The following is a 19,685-nucleotide window of genomic DNA, read 5'->3' as shown; positions in this document are numbered from 1 at the left end:
ATCTCCTTGTCAAGAAGACCAAATCCAAATCTTTTAAAGATAAGATTGTTTCAAGGATTCTAGTTGATTTAGATAAAACCAATTTTGTTGAAGTTGTTGAGCCCTTGGTGGATAAAGCTATTGAAGAACTTACTCATTTTGATTACAAGTTTACTAAGGTTGAAATGGGGAAACAGTCATGTCTAAGTTGTTTGCAAGATGCTCAAGATGCATTAGCAAATGTATGAAAAAGAAATCATGAATTGTGGGAGAAGAAGAAATAATTGAAATGGGAGGTTTCTCTCCTGAACGAAGTTATCCGGCAACAATCTTCTCAAAGTGTTGTTGTTATGTCTCAAACATTCAAAGAAAGGAAGCTGATTGAAGTTGCCAAGTCTTGGATAGGAGAAATCATCTCTGAAGGAGTTTGAGCCATCTCAAAAACATTTGCAGTTATTAGGCATGTCAAAGAGATAAATGAAATGGAGCAAAACTTGATCTCTTCTTTGACTCAAGAGGCAAATGATTTGAAAGAAATCCATAATGATGGGGATGAAATGGTAAAATATGATGTAGATGCCTTGGTCTCATGTGACATTCTTCTATCATGTGAAATGTTCTTTAGATTTCAAGGACTTATTGGCTATAAAGAGGAAACATTGAGGAAGCTTATTGCAAAGTTACAGGTAACCCTTGGAGATTGTCTAGCAATTGAAACTAGTGTTACTTGTGGTATAGAACAAATGGGATGCTAGGTTATTGATGAATTTGGTATTCTCATTGTAGTTGAAAGGGTAAGCTCTAAATATGCAATCAGGATCAATGCTGATGTGGATTCTGAAGATTTTGGTTTACACACAATGAACAAGTTTGTCTTGTATAAATCCTCCATAAAACACTTGTTGGGTTCTCTGGCAACAAATTCCAAGCTATTGCAATCAACATATGCAGATGCAGTGAGAATTGAAGCCATATAAAAAACAATGGAGATTGCTGATCTTCCTATAGTGCATGATAACATTGTCAAGTTAAAGGCACTAAGAAACAATCTTTAAGATTGTGGTTTTTGTTTATTATTTCTTTCTTGCGAATAATAAAGAAAAAATGCTCTTATTTATTTATTAAAGTTGCTTCGTCCCCAATTTTCTCATCCTCAAGAAACTTTACACTCTCTTCTCTTTTCAAAGTGGCATCTTCATTTGGTAGGCCTTTCCATTTTACTAGAAACTTCTTCACTATTTGTTTCTCAATGTCTTTTCTCTAGTATCAAGGATGGCTTTGGTTTTACTGTGAGGTGTCCTTCGTCATCAAGAGGTAGTAATTTTGCACATGTTACTACATGTTGTCCCAAAACCTTCTTCAAATTGGATACAAGAAATACATTGTCAATCCAACTATTGTTTAGAAGTTCTAATTCATAGGCCACTTCACCTATCCTTTTGGTTACATTATAAGGTCCATAAAATCTGGGTCTTAGTTTCTTTGTCCTATTATTCTGAATAGATGTTTGTTTATGCAGTTGCAATCTTAAGAACACTAGATAGCCTTCCACAAATGATGATTCCACTCTCTTCTTGTCTGCATAGATTTTTTGATTGTTTTGCATATGGTGCAAATTTTCTTTTAATTCTCTCATAATATTGATATTCTTTTGGATAAATTCTTGCACTGAGTACCTTGCTTTCTGAGATAACTAATCCTCCAAATGTGGGAACTTCATATCCATATAATGCTTTGAAAGGACTCTTTGCTATAGACATATGATGGATTGTATTATTGTAGTTCTCGCCTAGGTTTAGCCACTTGATCCATGTAGTTTGATGACCTATGACATAATTCCTTAGGTATCCCTCTATCCACAAATTTATGATTTTTGTTTGACCACCAGTTTCTGTGTGATAGATAATGCTAGGAGTGAGTGAGGTTCTTGCTAGTTTGAAAAATTCTTGCCAAAATTTGTCAAGGAATTTGTTGTCTCGGTCACTCACTGTATTCTGGGGTAGCTCGTGGAGGTCTAAGACTTCTTTAAAAAATATTCTTGCTATTTGAGGTACTTTATATTCCGTAGAAACTGGGAAAAAATGAACAAATTTTGTGAGTGTGTCCATAACCATGTAGGTGCTATCCTTCCCTTGGATGTTTGGTAAGCTAGTTATGAAACCCATAGATATGCTCTCCCACGTTTGAATTGGAATAGGACAAGGCTGTAATAATCTAGCCGGATTGGATTGCTTGACCTTATTTTGTTGACAAGTCATACATTCTTGTACATATTTTTCAATGTCCTTTAATACCTTCTATGAGTATCTTTCCCTTGTATGTTTTGTAATATCCAAGATGACCTGCTAAGGGGTTATCATGATATTCCTTTATAACTATCTCTTTCATTTTGGATTTTGGGGTCAAGTAGATCCTCCATTTGTAGAAGATAACATCATTTGAAACATTCATTAGGTACCTTCCCTTCCAATACTTTGGTTGCAAATTGATCCTTGACATAATCTGCTATTATCTGATCCTTCCAATTCCCAAAGATGCTAGAAATGTTCAAAGCTTTAAAAAATGTTTTCTCAAACTCAGATACTTCATCCTCATCATCATCTGGGACTTCTTCCTCCTCTTCTTCTTTTGCTTTCATTTCTTTCTTCTTAACCACATTCTTCATGTGTTCCAACTTACTGGCTGATTTTGCCAATATTCCCTTCGTTTCTCTATTCTCTTTCTGAAAAAGTTCTTCTTGCTCCTCAACCTTCATAGGCAACTATGCATTGGTCACCATCTTGCTTGATCTTACTAAAGAATCTTGATCAGGAACGTACAACATGTTACTTCACACAATTTGCAAACTCTTTAGCTCTGATACCAAAAATGATGCAGAGCCTCATCTTGGAAAACTTAGGAGGAAATCAATGACTCGACTAAGTTGCTTCAAGGGGCACTTACACCTTCTAGGATCAATTTTCAATCAATCTCATATTGCTATCCAACTGATTCTCTTAATACTAACTCATATAATGACATGTGATAGGAACTTCCATGACCTCCTGTAGCAACCTATAGTTCCTTGCATCAATCTAATATAAATCAACCATCTCCCTATTTAATTTGAAATACACAAATGACTTGGACATTTTCGAATACAAAAATAGAACATCCAATCAATTGCCAATTAACCATCAATCAATAATAACTTATGTTGAAAATCAACACCAATCGTATGCATATGAGATTTAAAACTCAAGACTGAGTTGACGTCAAATATAATATTCCCAGACATTCATAACTTTTATCGAAATCCAAAGAACTTCCTTTTCCAACACATATCAACTTATATGAATCTAGTAAATTGGTGAATACATAATCATATTCACCCGATTCAGAGATCGATTTCTGCGCCGGTAGGAGCAAGAATAAAGGAAACACGAATAGTAAATGAAAACCAAAACATATAATACATAAATTCTCTACAATCCCAAAGAATGGATCTTAGAGAATCTAATAGACTCCTTTTGATTTTCGTGACCCTCAAAACAACTTGTAATTACATTCACAAGTTTAGAAAATCGAACTTATTGTAATAGAGTACAAAAATCCGAAACCACAACTTAGTTTCTCAATAAATCAATCAAATATCATACTATATGATGATAGATTATTAATTGGCTCTCAGGATGTATGTTCTTGAATTCAGGAAAGAAAAGAAAAATCACACATATAAATCGTAGATCATTAAAAGTCAGAAACAAACTCAAGAACTTTCAATTTCTCTACTGTATCCGATCTCTCCCAGTTACATTCAAATTGACCTTTTTTTCATGCTTTTTCTTTCTTTCCATCCGGGATATGAAACGTCAACAATCGAGAATCAGAAGCCATTTTCAAATCATTGGAATCGATCAGAAGTGAGAATCTGCTGCCAACTTCTTGTAGCTGTCCAATGCTTAGTTGGCTTAATCATTAAACACACAAAACTCTGACTTAAAGAAAACTGATTCGGCTGAAAATCAAACACACATTGTCCTAAGTGGCTATACTTAGAGAGTTTATCAAATTACTACTTCATTTATGCCACCACACGTAGGACTTTATTACAAACATTAAAAGTGAAAACATTTAAAACATGACATTAACTTTCTGCATAACTTCCTGTAGCATTTTCAACCATGTTAGTTCTTGTAGCATCTGTCTGATTTGCCACTGCAGCGGTCTATGGAATTGCTCATTGGTTTATTGACACCAATGACAATTTTCCATCAGTTAATAGGGGACTTGTTGACCAAATATTTGACCTCAAAAAAATGAGGACTTGTTATGGAAACGATTGCTAAAATGTCTCTAGTGACTTGCATGTGGCAAGATGCATCTGACGTCTATATCCACAACAATGAGGAAATGTGGGCTAAACGAGTACTAAGTGAGGAAATAGAGGCTAAATGAGTATTAAGCAAGGAAACGAGGGAACTATAAAAACATACTAGTAAATATAAATTGCTTTAATGGGAAACTCTTTTGTTGAACTTGCATTGGCTTTTAGGCTGGTTGATTTCAAATGTGTCATTTTTTGGTGATTTGCTTTGATGTGGAGGCCGAGTTATTTTAATTAGTTACCAAAAGTTTAGCTTAATAGTCTAGCAATGCATGAAGTATGCACAATCCTTCCTTCATCTCTAGTTTGTGATGTATGATGTAAATAACGTGTGTCAGAGCAATGTGTTGTGCATACCGTATGGTTAGAGCAAGACATTTTGTTTAGTAATTGAGTCATTAAGATTTCTCAATAGTGTGTTAATATCTCGTCTAATATGAATAATTATTTTACAAATTGTCATGGTTGTTATTTTAATAGTATGACATATTGTAATGGATTTTGATCAAGAAGATTCCTGCCTTCAGTTTAGAGATTTTGTGATGTATCCTATTTTAAGCATAAGATGAGTTGCAGAAATAATAATCTAGAATGTCAGATGAAATGGAGATTTTTCAATTGTTACATTAATTATATTTTATTGATATGTTTCTTGCTTTCTATCTCGACTCCTCATTTCTATCCCGGTGGGAGGCATGTGATGTATAGAAGCGTTGACTGCCTAAGGGTCAACAAGAAAATTTACTTTATGCTTAATAAGTTAATAATGACATGCGAGACTATTAGTATAGAAGTTAAAATGCAAAGGATAATTTCCTGAATACTTAAATGCTTACATTATAATATTATAGTATCGAAAAGGAATTTCCTTATTTTTTTCCTGTTCAAGATTGAAAGGAAACTAGCAGAGTATTTTATCAGTTGCAATAAACTTTGCTGCATTAATTGTAGTGATGTTTATCAAGGCTTTTGATTATTATGTACAGTATATCAATAAGGTGTTTTAAGTTGTCTATGTCATTGAAGGTTTTATACACATTTATGTTACAAATGCATATTGAGAGTTTCATTTGTATAATATATAAAAGTCTGTATAATTTGCCTTATTTATCTGATGCAGAAGTTTATAATGTCAATGCCGACTGACTTTTTAAAATTTATTTGAAGTGATCATGGGCAGGTATCTGGCAAAGTATTGGTTTATAGGAATCCTGGTTTACATTTTGGGGACATACATGTGCTTAAGGCTGTATATGTTGAGGAAATTGAGAAAATTGTTGGAGATTCAAAGTATGCAATTTTTTTCTCAACACAAGGACCCCGATCTGTTGCAGATGAAATTGCAAGAGGGGACTTTGATGGTGACCTTTATTGGGTATCAATGAATGCAAAGGTTAATTTTTATGAAAATTGATTACAAAAATGATCTTTTTTTGGTTAGTAAACAAAAAATAAATTAATTTTTGTTTACATTTGGTATGTTAATTATTCTTTCACTGTTGTTTTTTGCTTTAGTGTTGATTTCTGAATCTTTGAAAATGCTAACCTTGTTTTACTTAATGTTTTTAATAGGGATATTCGTGACTAACATGGAATTTTTAGTTGTGTTTTCAATACGTTCATGATTGAAACATACATAAATTAGGATTGTAATGCTTCAGTGTATTAATATATTCATGTTTCAGTCAATATGAAAACACCATCATACAATATATTCATAGAAAGTATATTATCATATTTTATTACTGCATACAATCCATATCACTTTACTGTGTTTATATACCAGAGTTATTGAAGAATGACCAAGGAGGAAAAGAATTTTTTGTGTACAATTTAGTTGACTTTACTTTTTAAAGGGCTTGATGAATTCACTTGATGAATTCATCTTTATATGATGATTTAATGATTGGTTGATGATGGAAAATGTATGGATGAGTAACACAGACCTATCATGAATGTATCCATCATTGTATTCATCTAAATGCTCTACCAATTGAAATGATCAGTTTCGGAATAGTTGAGGTCAAAAGCTGTCATTCCTATGATTTTCCTTTGACTCTTTATTGCATTCCAATGGTCCTTCCCTGGCTTCCTTGTTTAAGGACAGAATACTTCCTAGATTGTAATATATAGTTTCCCAGCCAGAACACAAACTACTATTTTTAGATGTTGTGTGCATGAGTTGGCATTGGTAAATTTACCTTTGTTGTGTTGATATAGTATGATCTCTTTCAATTTATAGGTTTAGGATATATCAACAAATATATTTGTTGAGATTGTCTTGGAAATGCAAAAAATATTGTAGTCTTTAATTTAAAATGTGCTGTAGGATTCATAAAATTATAAAAAATGCAACTAGTAAAATTTTAATTGAAATTGGCATTTAGTCACACTTTTGTAGATGAATTTGCATCATATTTCCATTTCTTAAGCTGTACCAAGGTTTGTGCTTGAGTATGAAGGAAAGATTGGAGGCATTAGAATGTGGAACTTGTTGAATATCTAAGTTGCTAGTTCGGGTTTGGTTCCAAGTTTGAAGTGTTCACAAATAAATGAACGCATACAGACAATGGAACACGAACAGTAAACTCTTTAGATTATTCGCATAAGCCAAGACATTACATTATGCTTCCGATATGATCTGATGATTACAATGCTTCTTGAAGGGGGTATAAATACTTTCCGAAGAACTTTCCTGAAGGAGTCCATCGGCCACATACAACATGTCACTACATAACAAGAACCTTCCCGAAGGGACCCGCCGACTACATAACAAGAACCTTTCCGAAGGGACTCGTCGGCTGATACACAATTTCTACCAACGACATTATCCCCCCTAAAAAGAAAAGTCATCTCCTGACGACTACAGAACAAAACTCAAACAACTAACTACAACAAGATAGATTTGCCAGTTGCCACATCACTTTCACATTCTTTCTGTGCCTGCGCCAAACTAGTTTCCAAAACACACTATCTCCTTACTCAAGCTGACCTTGATAGCCACCAATGCCACTTTCTTTGCTTTCAACTCTGGGTCCACTGAGCCAAGTGCTGCTGAACTGCCTTCAATTGGATGATCAACTCCTCCCGAGCTCTCTCTACATCCACCAGGACAGCTTCACGGCCAACACCTACTCCAAGTGTAACACCCCTCTCGAAATGCTTGTTCCGTAAATCTTTCCACCTCTGGCACACTATGCCTGCAGTAGCTCCAGGTTTCATCAACTGGTCACACTTCCCATGACTAATATCCGCAACGACTGGGGGTCCAAGGGGCAACCGTTGATGCTTCTCCTTCCCTTTGGCATCAAATGCTACTCATTCCAAGCATTCTTGATTTGTCGACGTTGTTTTTCTTTTTTTTTACAAAACCTCCTTCTACACTACCAATGTACAGCTACACCATGATGTTGTACTGTGTTTGCTAAACCACCATCCTGAAGATCAATGTTTTCACAAATCTGTACATTGGTGTTTGCCTTCAATCTGCATACTGCATCCCAGTTGGTAATTTTCGTATGCCAATTTGCAAGTAGATTACAAAATCTGTATGCTAAAACCTTAAGAAAATTCGTACTTTGAATATGTTGGAAAATATGTACAGTGACCTGGCTCCAAAATTCGTACTATGACTCATGAAAGAATCTGTACACTGCTTGCTAAAACTCGTGCGCTGGCCACTACTTTTAAAATCCGTGCATTGCATATGCCCTCCAAAGTCCGTATGCCATACGGTAATCAAATTTTATAAAACCTATGATGAATTCAGAAAACCGTACGATGGCTGGAACCTGAAATTCGTACGCTGCCCACTCACAAGAAATCCATACGCTGTTAAATCATTAGAAATCCGTACATTGTCTCCACAATTCATAGAACTGTGAAAATATCCGTACGGGAACTATCTTGAAAATCCGTACGGTATCTGCCCACTAAAAAACTATATGGTAGCATTTAAAAACTGTACACTGCTTTCTACCAATGACATGAAGTTCGAGAACAGGTTCACATGTTCGTCAAAATTTTGGAACAGGGTTTGGGTTTGTTAGGGTTCGTCAGTACAAAAACATATAAATTTTTTTTAAATAAAATAAAATAAAAACATACACACACACACACACATATATTCATATATACATATTTATGAATTTATGAAGCATGAGTGAAAATTAGAATGTAGCATAGTAGCATAAACACATTTAAACAACAAAAAGACCATAAACAGTTAAACTTGTAATCATAGTGATCATACCATCATAGAGTTCAATCAACTTCAACATCAAAGATTCTAAACATTATAAATATCAAGTTCAAATATCATTGTTTCATGTTCATTGTTCAACTAATGGAATGAAAATTATAAAAAACTATAAATATTCTAAGTTCTGCAATCCTCATCTTCTTCTTCATTGTTCAACTAATGGAATGAAAATCAGAAAAAAATATTAATATTCTAAGTTCTGCAATCTTCATCTTCTTCTTGTTCCCCTTCTTTGTATTCTTTACTCTTGTTGCAAATTTCTTTTGCCCAAAATAGCACTTTCTAGCCATCCATGGGGCCTAGTTTGCTGTTGGTTTGAACTGGGTTTGAACTTTTTGGTGTTGGTCCGCCGAGTTTGAGCACAATTTGAATCCATTTGTACTCATAGGGCAAGAAATGAACCCTGCCCGAACCAAGTGTGAATCGGACCAGAACCACAGACTGGTTCAAACTTTTCTTGGGCCAAGGGGGTGGGGTGGGCGGGGTACCATGGTAACTTATTTGAATACTGATAAGTCTTGACGGATTGCATATTTTTGCAAAGTCTCACAACAATAGTCCTAGGTAGTCCTACAATTCTGCATCGAAATCAAGTAATATCATTAATGGAATTTAGCATGTGCAATGAACAATTCATGATATATTTGACAAACTTAAGTTCATGTAAGTATGCACATAGATCAAAATATCACTGATCAGACAACTTTTTACGATAATTTCATGAGAACAATAATATATGTCACTTTGATTAGAGGAAAGTATCACCGATATTTTGTCAATTTATTGTAGAGAAAAACTGAAAATATTGTCAGCAAACTGCTGATGGGGATTTATGGCCCAAAAAGCTTTCGACATTTTCTTATTTATGGTGTTTGGGAGTGGATAAAAGGATTTGAAGGAGAAAAAATGTGACTTGCAGCATATCAGATCAATTTTTTATAGCTTTGAAGTGGTTTCGAAAAGATTTTTCACTTCTAAAATTGGATTCACAAGTAAGTTTTCAAAATTCTTATCCTTTTTTTTTCAAATCACTTTGTCTTATCTTTGTGTCATCTAAGTTTATTCAAGCTCTGTACAAAAATTTCCAATGTACTCTGAATTGCTTGAGAGTGTAATGAACAAGATCTAAAGCTAATTTTTATTAATTTTTTTTACATATTTCATAGTTTTCTCAAGAAATTCATATTTTCTTAACAATTTCAAAACCTAATAGTTCTTCTTCTTCATATTTTAACTATGTTTAAAATTATTTAAAGCTTCAAACTAATTTAGTTTGTTTACTAAATGCTTTTTTTTATAATATTGTAAATTAATTTGTGGTTTCAATTTGTATGTGAAGGTTGATATATCATTAAAATGGTAAATAGGGATACATCCATAGTTGGTTCAGATGCAAGATCTTCAACTAGATGCTTGCCGATCTCGATATGTAAGTACACATGCTAAAGGAGCTATAGATAAGCCTTGGAAGTATTGCTTTGATTGAACCAAATTTGATGTTGTGATATGCATAAAATGTGAAAAAAATAACCAGTAGAGACATCTCATTTGAAATACCACCTTGGAGGGAACATAGAGCATGACACAAGGGTTTCTGGTTGAACCATGTGAGAAATAGAAAGAGATATGAATGCCTTGCTCAAAGCTGAAGAAGAGGAATGCAAGGGGAAAAGGAAAAAGGCAACCATTTTTGAATCTCAAAGTATCCCACTCTGTCTTGCTTTTTAAAATCATTGACTATTCTGTAAACACCATTCTTACTCTAATAACTAGTAGAGACATCTCATTTGAAATACCAATTTGGAGGTGCCATAGAACATGACATAAGGCATAGCTGAAGAAAAGGAATGCAAGGAGAAAGGGAAAAATTAAACATGAGGGCAACTATTTTTGAATCTTAAAGTATCCCACTATGTTTCCTTTTTCAAAATCATTGATTATTTTCTAATCACCATTATTAGTTCTTATTTTGTTAAAATAATTAAGATTCAACTCAAAATATAAAGGATCATAATGAAATAATGTGGGCTGTGAGCAGGTATCTGAGTCAACCTTGGAGAAGAAGCAAAACTTAAGGACATAGTGGGCTTAGTTCATGGACCACATATCCGCAAAGCCACTATCCCCTCACCCATTACTTCTATTGTTTCTATAGTCATCTTCTTCAGGTTTTTTGTCCACAAAAACTCCCTTGGAGCATAATCATCATTGGAGGGTATTGGGTGGACTAATGATGTGCCTTCTCCCATAGACTTGAGTTTGGGATTAGTTCACTTGTTTTAATTTTTAAATATTTTGCAATAGTACTTATTTTTGTTGAATGTAAGGTCTTTTTTTATCAAATTCATGTATTGAACATTTATTTCACTTCTTTCTTGTAAGTTTCTCAAAGATGCAGTTTCTAGGGCCAAAAATGTGGTAGAAGAGCAAAAATTACACTAGAAACAATTTAGTTGCACCGTTGTTTTAGATGGATGGACGAATGGAAAAAATCTTGCCATCATCAAATTTTTTGTTTCTTGCAATGATCAAGTGGTTTTTTTGAAATTGTTGGATGCCTCAACAAGTTAACTGCGTTCTTTGGGGACAGGGGGATGGGTTTGGGACGTCCCCCCAGTCTTGCTTTTATGAAAATTGTCAAGAAGTGTCCCAAAAATGGGGGGACTTAGTGAAAATTTTTTGGGGACTTTTTTACGTCCTGAAGATGCTCGAGGATGCCTTGGAAGTCCCCGGGTGGTTGGGCATCCCTTATTTTATAGACAACATCAACACTTATAATTTTATAAAATATTTTTCTTTTTAAATTTTAAAGTGGGCCTCTCCTTCCAAGTTAACCCTAATATGCTCATTAGGATTTGGTAGTTAATTCTTGCTGTTTGGGGCCCTCTAATTAGTATTCTAACAATATTAAGTTAAGAATAATGGAATTAATATTGCTGTTATAGTCACACTACATGCTCAGATTTATATAGTAGACTATTTGTAAAATGCTGGGAAAGTCTGAGAATGTATTGTAGACCTAGAACATGCATTCTTGTGTCATTTTCTGGCAATGAAAGATCCCTGATGGATCTCTTCTGCTGATCTGCTGTAATTTTATTATTTTTAAATTTGTTTTCCCTGTTTAATAATATTTTCTTGCAGATCTAGACAGAAGTTGCAGAAGGGTTTGAGTGTTTTATATTTTTGATGATTTTGCAATGAGTAATAACAAAAGTACAATAACCTAAACCAGTTCTGAAAATATATTTCAAATACAGCCAAAGTAATTTTGCTTCAAGCAGATTTTTAAATATAAAACCTAGTTTGTAACCGGATGAAGATTTACAATAATATCTAGATGATTACAACCAAGGATAAACCCAACTTGAAGGTGTGAAGAAGAATTATGAACCCAGAAAGAAGGTACGACCAGATTTCAACTCTCCAATGCTGCACGTGTGAAAGATATAGCTGCCAGGTGTTGGCGTACAGCTGCAAAGTGCCCATACGTGGATAGAATGCCCAAATCCCAGCTGAAACTTTGATTCAATGCTATGTTCCCAAGAAGAAACAATGCACAATCTCCAAGACACCTCTAACTGCAACAAATTCAAACTACTGTTTTGGGGGCTATGTCCCAAACAGGTAAAGCAAGTGGGGTTGGCGTCCCAAGTGCTAAAAGCTCAATCAGAGTTCAAATCACAAATCCAAGATGTAATATGTCAATAATGAATTAGAACTTTCTCTTTACCTCCTTATAACCCACCATACTTAGCTCGAACCCTAAAAATGTCTCCATGTGGCGTTGGGTTATAAAATAATATATTTCTCATTTTTAAAGTGGTCAAGTATCCAAAAATTGTCCTTTTTCCCAATAGAAAGAAATCCATTCACCGAAATGCTTTGAGTCAAAAGAGAAATATTTAGAAAAGTTCAAGGCCTTTCCAACGAGCTATTCAACCAAGGGATACTCATCCAGATGAGGCCAAAAAACCCCTTATTACTCCAAAATGGCTATAACTTAGCCTTATTTAAATTATTAAAATGCTAACTTAGGAGAATATTTAAATATATTTAAATATTTTCCAAATAGCGAACTAATAGCCCAAAACACCTCTACAAGGTGAAACTGATCTCGTCACCTCTTGTGACTGATGCTGGATAATCTGAAATAACTGACAGTCTCATCCCTCAAAAATAGGGATACTCCTAAAAAATAGGAATGTCTCCGAATCTCCCGAAACTGAAACAATAGAATGATCTCATAGAGACTCAAGAATGTAATCCATCTCCACCTCCTAAAATGTAGGAAACTCCTACAATTAAGGAACTGCTCTCAACTACTCTCTTACTATTTGAAACTCCAGATCCGAATACCGTGTGCCTTGATTGAGTCCCTAAACACCACTGCCAGCCTACGAGACTCTAATGATAGGCAAACTCTATCATCTCTGATGTCCACTCTAGGAAGGGGACATTAGAGGCAATGCATCAGTGCTAGGTTGGTCTTGGGTTGATCTGGGTCCTTTGTGGAAGATACGGTGAATATTGGAAGTTACATCAAGATATTGTCTTACTGTAACAAACCTATATCATGATCAGAACTGTATAGAGGACCTCTTTAAATTAATATCAGTCCACTTACAATGAATTTGAAATGTAGTTTCAGAATTAAATGATAGTAGTGTGCTTCAATTTGAAAGCTGGGTTATTGTTCTTGTTGCTATTGAAAATGAATTCTAAATTATATTCTTGGGTATATTTCAAAATTTTATTTAATTATTTTAATATTACATGCATATTGACACTAATTCCAAATTGTGAATGTACTAAAGCATATTGAGCATTGAGTTTGATTGATAAAATGTTGTTTGTTAAGGTTCTATGATGTTTGAATGGCATGGTTTATCCATGTCTTCATATGAATGGAATGTATATATGCTAATTTTTCTATATATTTTATATTTTTCAGATTTTACTTATATATATATATATATATATAGTCATCCCCATTTGTCATCCTCCCCCATTCCCCAAAATTGTCAAATTGTTTTGTCGACCCAAAATCCTCTCCCGCTGTCCTTGTCCACCCCATCCCAGAATTTTGGGGGAACATAGAAAGATAGTGAAGCTTTGACTCTAGTTTTAGAGCAAGATGTATTGTTCGTAGGGATTGATAATGTGGTACAAATCATAACTGACAATACAAGGACATATGTGGCAATTGGTAAGAAATATATTTTACACTTTTTTGGTCTTCTAGGTTAGTACATGTCCTTGAGGAAGGACATAGAAAAATTTGATTGGGTGAGATTGGTTTTAGACAATGCAAGAAAGATATTAAAACAAATCTACAATCACCCTTAGATTCTTGCTTGATGAGAGGACATAGCCAAGGAAGGAGTTGGTTGGAGCGAAAATGTCATGTGCCCTCTTTAGTCTGACTAGTAGAGTCATGACAGTTGACCTATTATTGGAGTCTTGTAGGGTAGCAGTGGTGGATAGAGACTCATACTCGATACTCAATGAACAAAGTTGATTCTACAGTCAATTTGAGATCTAGTTAGAACAATTCTTTAATTTTAGGGATTTTCTTAAAATTTAGGAGGTTGTGGCAGTGATCATACTTGAGGTTCCTTGGGACCAGTATACAGTTTTAGTTTTAGGGTGTCAGGGCATATTCCCTAGTTTCTAGAAGCATCCTTTGTTTTTAGGGATGGAATTGCCAGTTGGCCCACATTGTTCGGTATCAATCACAGGCAAGTGACAGGACCCGTTCACTAATTATTTGGTTGATTTGGCTTTCCAGTTGAATGAAAGGGAATATATTATTCTACATTTGCAATTAAATAAATTAAAATAAAGCTATTTGTATAGCTAATTGCAGTAATAAGGGGATTTTGGCTTCATCTGGTCACACATACCTATGTGTTATAGCTCTTTGGAAAGGTCTTGAATTATTATAACTTATTTTCATCACTTGGAGATCTTTGGGCACCTAGAGTTATGTCATATGAGGAAATGGGTGTTTTTCCTATATGTAAAGGCCTTTTAATTGAGAAGATGCCATTTTATAATAAAGGAAAAGACATATGCTCCTTTTAGGGTTTGATTGGCTTTGAGAGGGAGATAAAAGGAGATGTTGACTCATTCTTTCATTATCTTTTATAGCTTCATTCTTGGTATTTGCAATTTTTCTTTGAGGAGCAATTCTAGAGATCTAGGACACAAACCTTAGAGCCTGGCTATTTGGACACAAACCCCAATAGATGGTTTCAGTAGCATTCTACAGTATTGTTTCAACAGATCAAAAAGATTGATAAGTTCAATGTTTGGGTGTGCTTGTGCATTGTACGTTGAGGGTCTTGTTTGTCATGTTGGGATCTTCTTGCTGCCTTGGCCTGACTATAGCAGCCGTACGGTTGCTTTTCATTTGGCTTGTGATTTGTTGGTTGGATTACATTACCCATCTCTACCCTTTTGGTGCGTGGCTGGTCCATTCTTGTAGCTGGCGTCTTCATTCCTTGTCTATAAACACCTTTGTTGGCATATTGATTACATATCTTTTCTGGTATGATTTGTAGCTATTTTGGTGGAGTGAATATTATATTATTTATTACTATTGTTAATTATTGTTTTACTTATATCTGGAAAATACAAAAAAGAAGAAACAATCTTTCTACAACTTCTGTCTATTTCTCTAAGACCACAAGGAAAGCACAGTAAAATCTAGTATTTTAATTAAAATTTACTGAAATTCAGTGAAAGGATCCTTTTGGGATCTTTCAAGAAATCATAATGTTTTCAATGATTTCGTTACGTTTGCAAAGTATTATTATTTCTTTGACGACTTTGAAGAACTACTTTTGAGTCAAGCATGGCTATACACAAGTTATTCAATGAAGCCTAATGGAGAAAGTCTTGCATATATTTTTGGACAACCAATTTGTACAAACTACTATCGAAATTTTTAAGGTAACTTAGAAACTTCAAAAGTTAAATATTTACCTTTTTTTATTCACAAGTCAAGTGTTCCATTATTAATTTGCAACTCTTTCTCTAATGATTAATTCTAATTTCTTTTTGCTTTTCAATTGTAGTTTTCGGAGCTCTTAGTTAGAGCTCTCCGCTCGGTAGATTGTGATCACACCCTAGCGGGGTATCCTGATGAGACCATGGATAGGGGCAGTGAAGCTATCAAAAATTACTACAATGGGGAAAACCTGAAACTTGACCTCATAAGAGAAATTTTTAATAGGAGGGGGAACAATCAGCTCGGTAGATTGTGATCACACCCTAGCACGGTATCCTAATGAGACCATGGATAGGGGCAGTGAGGCTATCAAAAATTACTACAAGGGGGAAAACCTGAAACTTGACCTCATAAGAAATTTTTTTAATAGTTGGAACAATCAGCTGCACCAACCAATTCATGCATTAGTGTTCTTCCTCAACCATCAATTGCAGTATTTCATCGTACTTGGATCCCAATCGAGAGGTCATGGAGGGCCTCATTGAATGCATGCATAGGATATCACCCAAGGATGAGGTGAGAGACCTTATTTTGGCCAAATTGGAAGTGTACCAGAATGCAATGAGCAAACTATTATCTTCTTATGTGGCAAAGAGTGGAAGAAAGACTCAAACCCCCATTATAATATTTGAGTTTTTGGAGTATTTCACGTGCATGATAAGTAGATAAAAACTAAGTTGCTAAAATTTGTTTTCCCATTGTTTTCTTAATCTTTTATATTTTATTTTATGACGTTTGGGCTAATCTGGGGTGGAATTTCCCCAAATCTGCAAAGAGTTGCCTTCCAAATCTTATGTCAATGATATAGTTTGTCAAGTTGTGAGCATGATTGGAGGTTGTGCGAGGCCGTTCACAAGAAGTGGAACGAGTTAGCATAAAAAACTCTTAGATGACCTTGTCTTTTTGCAATATAGCCTTTAGTTGCGTATAAGAAAGGCGAAGGGTATAGGAACTGGTCCACATGATTTTGATGACAAAGATCATTATTGTAATTGGAGACAACATGAGAAACTTCCATTGTTTTTATAGGTAATATCTACAATTTTCAGAGGCATGCAATGCAAGAGGGTGTATTTACACCAGGATTGGATGACATTCAAGAGGATGAGGACATTTAGGAGGATTTAGATGATTAGGAGTGATTGCCAATGCCAGGAGAAACACCATGTAGGATAGAGGCTGAGTCACAACTAGTTGTGTAGAGAGAGGAGGCACAAGAACAACCACAACCACAACTAACTTCTAGGGCTAGACTACCTACTACTCCAATGGTTTTTACTAGAGTTGTTGGGAAGGGAAAATAATATTTAGATTGCTTAGATGTACTATATTTACTTATAGTTTTACAAAGACAAGTTACTTTTTGTTTGTTTTCTTCAGAGTTTAGGATGTTAAACTATGGTTGCTAGCCATCAACATTGTACGTGACGATGCAATTTTATACATTGTTTACATTTGTATATATCTAGACTTAGCTTGTTTTCTATGTTTATGTTGATGCTTTTCATATATGTTTTTGTTGGCTCTATGGTTATGTTGCTAATGTTGTAGTTGGAATATAATAGTTGTTATGTTTAGTACTTGTTAAACTTGTCGGGTTGGGTAGTTAGGTGTTGAGGAAATGTGTCGGTTGGCTTCCAATTGGCCGACCCATCTATAAATATTTGGAACATTGGTAATGTGTGTGTGTGGTTTTTGGTATCAATAAAGAAAGATCATTTCCTTGCTTAACATTACTATGGTAAGAATAGTATCTGTGAGGTTTTACTTCTTGTGTACAAATTGACTGTCCTATATGGTTAACATAGTTTTGTATTTTGAGATCTAGTTGGTAATTCCACTCTACGTTTTTGGTGCCTTTGCCTAAGTTTGGATCTGGAGGTATTGTGCTTGATAGGATGGACTAATGGGAAGACCATTTATACCTTATATCCAAATTACTAATAGTGATGGAGAAGAGGAGGAAATAACTAGGGAGGATTAGTTGACAAGCAACTTGGTGACAACGTGGGAGGTTGTAGTTGAGTAGTATGTGCAAAGGGAAGCTCGTGAGAGGACGGTTCCTGAGAGCATGGTATGCGACGAACTCTCCATGCCACCGGTGGTGCATGATATCCTAGGATAGATTCCTTAGCTTTTGGCATGGAACCTCGTACATATTGAGGACAAAAGAGCACAGATCGAGAGGGAAAGAAGAAGGCAACAAGTTCTTCAATGGTTTGCTAAGAGGGCATGAAATTCCAAAGGAGAGGAGCCCAATTAGCCAAGAGAGGGAGATAAGCACTAAATTACTTCATGCCCCTAATTCCAAATAAATATCAGAGGACAGTACTAGAGGACGAAATTGAGGAGGAAGTCGCCCTAAGAACCTTATGTCTCTAGCAACAAGAAGAGAGATGTCATAACTAGAGAGCACAAGGGGATTCCCATCAAAGTCAGGAAGTGTGGATTAAACATACTATTGAGGAACTAGCTAACTTGGTTATTTCAGACACATCGAAAGACTGTTTGGGTGTCAGAAGCTGGAAACCCCTGAATGGCAAGAACATTCTCAAGAGGAGATAAGGTATCAGGAGTCTAGCCCATCAGGAAGTAGTGTTCCATCGGGAGGTAAACTTGCATCAGGAAGTGGTGTTCCATCGGGAGGTAAACTTCCTGATGTAGAGGTAAAACACAATGGAAGCAAACACAATAGCAATAGGAACTAGCACCAGCAAGAGACAGATTATAAAATTCTTCTATTTAATTTATCAAATGAACCGTACATACATTAGCTCGTCCTGCAGATTTTTTCTCTTCGTAACTTTGTTTCCAGAAACTTTTCTCTCAAGCCTGACTTAAACCTAAACCTAAGACTCTACTTATACTTGCTAAGACGGTCTATGGAAAATTCTAGATTATTACAAAATAGAAAATTCTAGATTAGTATAGAATGGGGAAGAATGACCCCACAATGATCTGTAGAAATCCCAAGAAAATTATCTTATCCTAATTACGACATCAAGATAAATTTCTCAAGTCGGCTCATGCATAAAACTTGACCTAAATACATAAAACTTGACCTGGTTGACCTAAATACATAAAACTTGACCTAAATACTTTATATAAAAAACTTTGACCTAAATACTTTATGTGGGTGCTGCTGCATCACTTCCATCAGGAAGTAATGTTCCATTGGGAGGAAAACTTCCATTAGGAAGGGGTGTTCCATCGGGAGGGGGTGTTCCAGCGGGAAGTAAGGTTCCATCCGGCGAGTGTGTTCCATTAGGAAGTGGTGTCTCATCTGGAAGTAGTGTTCCATTGGGTGGTGGTGTTCCCTCGAGAGGAGGGGTTCCCTTGGGAAGGCAGCAACAAGGAAAGAAAATGGTAGTCGATAAACAAAAATTGCCCAAATTTATGGGGGACGGATCGGAGGACCCTGCTTGCCATTGCAAAACCTTTATAACTATATGGCAAGTGAACGGGGAGAAGGATAGTAATGAATGGTTGAAGGCATTTCCTGCCACATTAAGAGGGATCGCCATAGATTGGTATGCAAACCTCGATGCTGGCAAGAAGAACTCTTGGGATAACCTATGTGGTGCATTTGAGGAGGAATTCAAATTGTTAAGAGATGATGATGAAATTGTCACAGAAATCTTTAACACCAGGCAAGACAAGAAGGAATCAGTGAAGGCTTATACTAGGCAACTGAAGGAGCTCATCGGTAAATTGGACAATAAGCTTGCGGATGGGTTAAAGAAAAGATGGTTCATTGAAGGCCTCACCCCTTTCTTAAGGAAAAAAATGAAGATAGTCCCACCATCCACTTTTGGAGATGCTTGTATGCGTGCGATGGACATTGAAAGTGAAAATAAAACCTCTAAGAGGAGACGACATGGAAACTCTAGTGAGAGTTCAGAGGAGAGTGAGGAAGAGTCAAAAACGATCCACGCCTTGAAAAAGGACCTCAAACGGCTAATGAAGTAGCCGGAACTAAGGATGAGAAGAAGGAAGGTAAAGACCTATGGTGCACAAAATGCAAAAAAGAGGGTCATACAAAGGAGCATGCCCGAGAAAGATGT

At 35.5% G+C, this 19,685-nt stretch overlaps 1 protein-coding gene across 8 annotated transcripts in view; it reads left to right on the top strand.

The window, feature by feature from the left end:
* LOC149552171 (putative RNA-dependent RNA polymerase 5) overlaps window positions 1–19,685 on the top strand; it is a 282,261-nt gene that overhangs the window by 150,171 nt on the left and 112,405 nt on the right. For 7 of the 8 annotated variants that reach the window (XM_089787663.1, XM_089787659.1, XM_089787662.1 and 4 more), the window contains one exon: window positions 5,513–5,738. The exons of the other annotated variant lie outside the window; for it this stretch is intronic. In XM_089787663.1, the coding sequence (XP_089643789.1) occupies window positions 5,513–5,738 (226 nt within the window). The remainder of the gene's footprint in view (window positions 1–5,512; window positions 5,739–19,685) is intronic. 8 annotated transcript variants of the gene reach the window in all.

Source organism: Cupressus sempervirens, chromosome 6, assembly GCF_028749045.1.
Source record: "Cupressus sempervirens isolate cs-2001-9-10 chromosome 6, ASM2874904v1, whole genome shotgun sequence".
In the NCBI taxonomy this organism is placed as follows: Eukaryota; Viridiplantae; Streptophyta; class Pinopsida; order Cupressales; family Cupressaceae; genus Cupressus; species Cupressus sempervirens.
The sequence above is the reverse complement of the archived record's forward strand: the minus strand, read 5'-3'. Positions and strand labels throughout refer to the sequence as shown.